Source organism: Trachymyrmex septentrionalis, unplaced genomic scaffold (genome assembly GCF_001594115.1).
Source record: "Trachymyrmex septentrionalis isolate Tsep2-gDNA-1 unplaced genomic scaffold, Tsep1.0 scaffold163, whole genome shotgun sequence".
Classification (NCBI taxonomy): domain Eukaryota; kingdom Metazoa; phylum Arthropoda; class Insecta; order Hymenoptera; family Formicidae; genus Trachymyrmex; species Trachymyrmex septentrionalis.
In genome coordinates, this window is record NW_017304791.1 from 9,818 (window position 1) to 15,568 (window position 5,751).

A 5,751-nucleotide genomic window follows, 5' to 3' on the forward strand; every position below is an offset into this window, starting at 1 on the left:
CTCTGCGAGTTGTTTTTGTGTTTGTGAATCATCTTCGTCCAACAATGCTTGCAATTCCACATCTTCGTACCTTTTTGGCGGTTTTCCGTGTTCCTTGTCTGCAACATCAAAGTCACCACTTTTAAAACGCCGAAACCATCGTTCACACGTATCTTGCGATGGAGCATGTTCACCATAAGCTTTTCGAAGTAATCGGTATGATTCAGCAGCAGTTTTCTTCAAATGAAAACAAAAAATTAATGCTGTCCGCGAATGCTCTTTGTTTGGTATAAATTTCAACATATCGAACACAGCAACACAACACTATGCAAACATTTTTTCAATTTATCACTCATGCGCGTCTGACACTTGTTGATGGCACTTCAAAATGGCATAACAGTCAAATCTTTATACCACACACTGCATTGATGCGCCATCTGTTTTCTCAAATCCGCATTTCATACTTGTACACCTGGTATACAAAATATATCATTTAAAATTTTATCAAATAACATTGTTTTTGTATATTCATGAATTGTGCGATCTATCGAATCCCAACCACTTGACATACACTTTGTCGCCCTTCTTGCGCAATACTTTCTCCACGAGATTCACATCCAGATTAGTAACGTTGTGCTCGTAGAACGCTCCAGCAATGGATTTTCCACGATAGTCCTCGAATAGATAGGTTACGGAATTGGTACGCGGCACCTTAAAGATCGTAAACATCTCAGTGGTCCAATTTGGTGTGTAACCCTTCTCAAAAATCGTCTTGTACTTGCTCAAATGTGTATCAAATCGCCTATTTTTAATTTTGCAGTACCCGTGATCTTTATTGCGCTGTATACTGTGCCTAAGAGTCTTTCGGCAATCGCGGAAGTTACGTCGGCGGGTCGCATGCTGATGGTGCGATGCTTGCGCGAGTTGTAATCTGGCACAAGACGCGGCAGCTCGACCCACTTATAATTGCCGTAGAGTGTAAACATCTTCCACATGTCGTTTTTAAGCGTGCGATTGAACCGCTCGACCACTGACACTTTCAACGTGGAATAGTGATTAACGTTGTATTTTTTTAAGCTTTTCTGTACATCGGCGTTGTAAAATTCTTTCCCCATATCCGTTTGTAAATTTTTCAAACATCTTCCACTCTCTCGAACGACATGGTTAGTCGTCTCGCTTCCACCCTTGCTCTTGAGCGATACGGCTCACGCGTACTTGCTCAACACATCGATGACGGTGAGTATGTAGTGGTGGCTTCTGTTAAAGCCCGAGTACGGGTGCATCTCAACGATATCAGCTTACCATAGATCATCATATTCTCGGACTATGACGCGCCTTCACGGAAAATTTCTTCTCACCGGAGCGTGCAATTCCTCGACGAGCCGTCTCTCGGAGCTAATTTTTTCTCTCTTTTCATCAGATTTCTTTTCCATGATTCGACGTGTAATACACAGAGTACAAGAAACTAATGTATTTTTTCTCGCTGATATTACTCGACTGACTCGTTTTATGGATACGTGATTTAATTTATAATAAGACCGACTTCGCGAAGTTCCTCGATGATCAACAGCATCTCGTTGTCATGAGCGTTGTTGCCTGCTCGGTGCGAAGCGTCGAACAATCGTAGATGATCCACCAACTCGTTATCATCCTAGTGCACATAATTAATCGCGTTGTCGTTCAATGTCATTGCGTGAGGTAATCCCTTTCCAGATTTTTTCTTCTGTTTCTTGAATGTGTTCAACATCAACGGCGCGATTACGTGTTTGTACTTGTATTCTCTGTTGCTTAATAATCGACCCTGCGAATGGTACTTGTGTTTGTGAGCGTTTGTCACCAACAACATGCTTTTGTACTTGTGCATATCGTTTTCCGTGTAGAGGGCATCGTCGGAAATTCTCTTGAAAATCAATTCGTAAAGACTGGGCGTATCGTACGCCATCGATAATTATGTTGTCCGCGTCGAAATGTTTATTGCCAAACTTCATCAGCTCATCCTTGTGTAGATAAACGCCGTGTACGTGATCTATACCACTCTCTTTATCTTGCGTTCTCCTCAGGACAGCCTTGACGTACTTTTGACCCAGCGGGCCCAAGCCTGCTCGTAACGCCTCTCGATCTTCCGACGTTTGCAACTGATTTTGAACCTTCGTCGCTAGCGAGTCTTCCGTCGTTTGAAAAACGTTCTCCAATGACTCTATCGTCGGTACGATTTTGGCACATGGGGTGGAGGTTATTGGTTGTACATCATCGTACGATCGATCATTGGATTTATGGAGTCGTGGAATGCTCGAAGTCTCGCTCGCTTCTTCTCTCTCATCTTGTTCTTCTTCCTCCTTCCTCTCACGTTTATGGGCAGACACTGCATCTTTATCGCGCGACTTTCTCTTTGTCGCGCGCACATTGGGGCTGTCGACGAAAAGTCGCAGCGGCTCGATAAGAGGTTTAAAATGTCTGTCCAATGAGATGTCCTCCTCGATTCTACCGGTCTTTAGAGCGCGATGTTTCTTGCAGATCGAATCGCTCGTCTTCTCGATCTCCCTCGCGATTTTTTCACGCACATCTGCCATGTTCGTCTCTGGCCAAGTATCGACAACAACTGGTCGCGTTACGGTATCGCGAACTCGTTAAGTCCTTTTCTGTGTCGTCCATTTGTGAGCGTACTGTCTTTGTCTATCACTACGAATCCATATTTTTGCTGCCAACAGCAGCGGCATAACGCGCAAAATTCGTCGTCGGTGTGTCAATGACATGTCGATATTCACATGATCGTTGTAAACGTGTTTCAAGTTGGTACCGTCCTGTTTGAACAGGATCAGCAGGTTCGCGTTGTCGTGTATCAGATGTTTAGGTATCCTCGCGTACGTCTGACAGAGATAGAAGCAGTCGACGTTCACGTGACGATCCATCGAAAAGTATTCTCTCACCGCATCCTGCTTATCGCATGCCACGTCATCAAAGATAAAAATAGAATTTTGGCGCGCCTCACTTGGTAGAACGATGTCGCTGTTGTTGGAAAACGTAAAGTAGCCGATTTCATCGATAGACGTAAACAAATTTTTGAGATATCGATACTTTGGCTGTTGCAACAATTTCGAATAGACGTATACGTTCTCAAAACGAACACCGTTCGGGCTTTCGAGTAACCTTATGAAAACGTTGGCTTTATCATAATTCGACGGGCAGCAAATGATCGCGCGTATAGTATTCGGCAGCATTTCGCCGTGTTTGCACTTCTCCGCGCTGTCCCCTATCATTCGCGATTTCTCGTCGCAGTTCGTGACGCGTATCGTAAGCGGTTGCAGCACGAATTTCATGCTCACACTATAGGCTGTGCGCTCTCGAACGACTATTTAAAGACACGCGAACCGCGCAGTAGCAAAATGTATCTCGCGCTGGGTCATTTTTCCGATATTCGGGACTTGAGCGACGAGAAGTTACAATATATACCGAAGGTCGTACTCTTACGCGTGTACGGCGATTACATCGAATACGTCTGGGACAAGCTTCCGGAACAAGTGAAGGCAGATTCGGAGGTTCGAACCTATCGTCGCTACGACGAGCACGACAATCAGCCGTGGCAGCGAACGCACATCGACGATCCCGCACCTAAGACAAAGGACTGTAGCGAATTTCAGCGTCGAGCAGTCTGTTGAATCGAGCGGTAAACGTGCTTGCTTTCAAATTACATATTCCAGGTTACCAATTTTGCGGCCCAGCCACTCGGCTTGCGAAGCGATTAGTCAGAGTGACGCGGGCATAAATCCGCTGGACGCGGCGTGTCGGGAACACGACACTGCGTATTCGCCCAGCAACGGTCTCACCGATAGACACGCGGCAGACAATATACTAGTCGAGAAGGCGCGGAAACCGCGAGTGATTCGGTTCTGGGCGAGAGAGCCGCCGCTGCTGCCGTCTGGGCAGCAATGAAAGCCAAGACCAAGATCGGCATAGGCATAAAACCGAAGAAGAAGTACACGATAAGGAAAAAGGCAACAAAAAAGCAGATACTTCTAACGGCGAAACGAATCGGTACGTTACCGTTTCTGCTAATGTTGGGCGCGCTCGGGTCCTTGATCGGCGGAGCGACCAGCGTGGCAAAAGCGGTAAACGACAATAAAGCCGCGCGTCGTCAGCTCGAAGAGTTGCAACGTCATGATCGTGCGATGGAACAGGGCCGCGGACTGTATCTCGCTCCATACAAATATGGATAGGGTGTAGCTGCAAAAAAAAACGCTAAAAAGTCGATAAAAATGCCGTCTGGCGCAACTACCAATGTGCAATTAAACGAGCTCGCGAGACGTATGCGCATACTATACTTTAGAGGCATTTTCATGCGTAACGCGTTACCGACGAGCGGTGCGCTTCAAAACGAAAGCGGTATCGTGAATCTGGACGATGCGACGGGGGGCCTGGTACTCACTGTAGCGTACGCAAAGAGGAATAACCGCGTCGTATACTTTGACAGTTTCGGTAATCTTCGACCAAGGAATTGGTGCGATATTTCGGGAACGGTGCTACGACGATGGAGTACAATCACACGTCCTATCAGACGTACGATCAGAGCTTCTGCGGACAGATGTGTCTGCGTTCTACAAACGGTAGACGCCCGTGAATTTAAAAAGCTCGACGAGATACTGTGAAATCTCACTATTAGTCGAACGCTTTTTCCGTCATGTCGCTTAACTACTCTCCCGCCATAAATTTGAGTGACGGCGATTACGAGCTCGGTCTGGCGATTTTTGAGACTTAGCATACGATAACGTGAATGAATCGAACAACAAATTTTATTTTGTTAAAGATGTGCAAATTACAAATCCCGAGGGTTCGTACGAAGTGCGAGACATAAATGATTTTCTGAAACGCGCGATTTTACGGAAACGTCCGCACAGCGATGCAGTTGAAATCGTTGACGTAGTGCGTGATAACAATAACAACAATGATACTGATGACGATAATGATGAGGATGCAGAATACCCGATTACGCTCCGCACAAACACAATAAAATGCGAGATTAGATGTATATACAAAATAAACTTTGGTAACTGGCAAGCCCAACAGCATTGGATCGCTGCTGGAATGCTCGTCGAAGCGTATACTGTGACTGCGAAGATGACACGAATCGGACATGTCGATCAACATGAACGTAAACGTTATCCGCGTAGTGTAATGTGACCGCGGATACGTACAGCAACGGCAAAAGTGCGCACACGATACACGAATTTTCACCGAGCGTGCCGCCAGGATATAAGATATCGGAGAGGCCGGCGCAGATTATTTACCTACCGATCGCACGGAGTATTACGGATCTAACGATACGCATCGTCGACCAGAACGGATGATTGCTTGATTTTTAAGGAGAAGAGATCACCGTTAGATTGCACATACAGCGTCAACTGTGATAACGTGAGCGTGAGATGCTCGTACTGAACGGAATGGAGCAGAAGATTACACAGAAAGATAACGTTCTTTACAAGGCCGACGACGTCACAGCTCGATAACACTCGCTCATCTAACTGCATTAGGAAGAAGCTCAGCACGTTACAATTTTAAAGTCTTTGGGATTCGCGGTGCGCAACGTTTAAGATGATTGATATCATTAAAGACGAGCCGATCTTCGACGATCGCATCGTCAAGATTGAAATTCACACGTACAATTCCTTCGCCAACACAACGTTCCGATACAGCGACGAGATAAGAATACCCATACAGCAACAAAATCTGTACACACTGCCGTACGAAAGCTTTCTATACGTCGAGGAAAAACTGACG

The 5,751-nt window shown here is 45.9% G+C and overlaps 1 protein-coding gene across 1 annotated transcript; it reads right to left on the reverse strand.

Annotated features, from left to right (window-relative positions):
- Positions 1–507: 507 nt before the first annotated feature.
- LOC108746284 lies at positions 508–1,094 on the reverse strand. Its single transcript, XM_018482955.1, has 2 exons — positions 828–1,094; positions 508–735 (listed from the first exon to the last, which is right to left on the reverse strand). Exons 1-2 carry the CDS (start codon positions 1,092–1,094, stop codon positions 508–510), a joined length of 495 nt encoding a protein of 164 aa, XP_018338457.1.
- Positions 1,095–5,751: the final 4,657 nt, after the last annotated feature.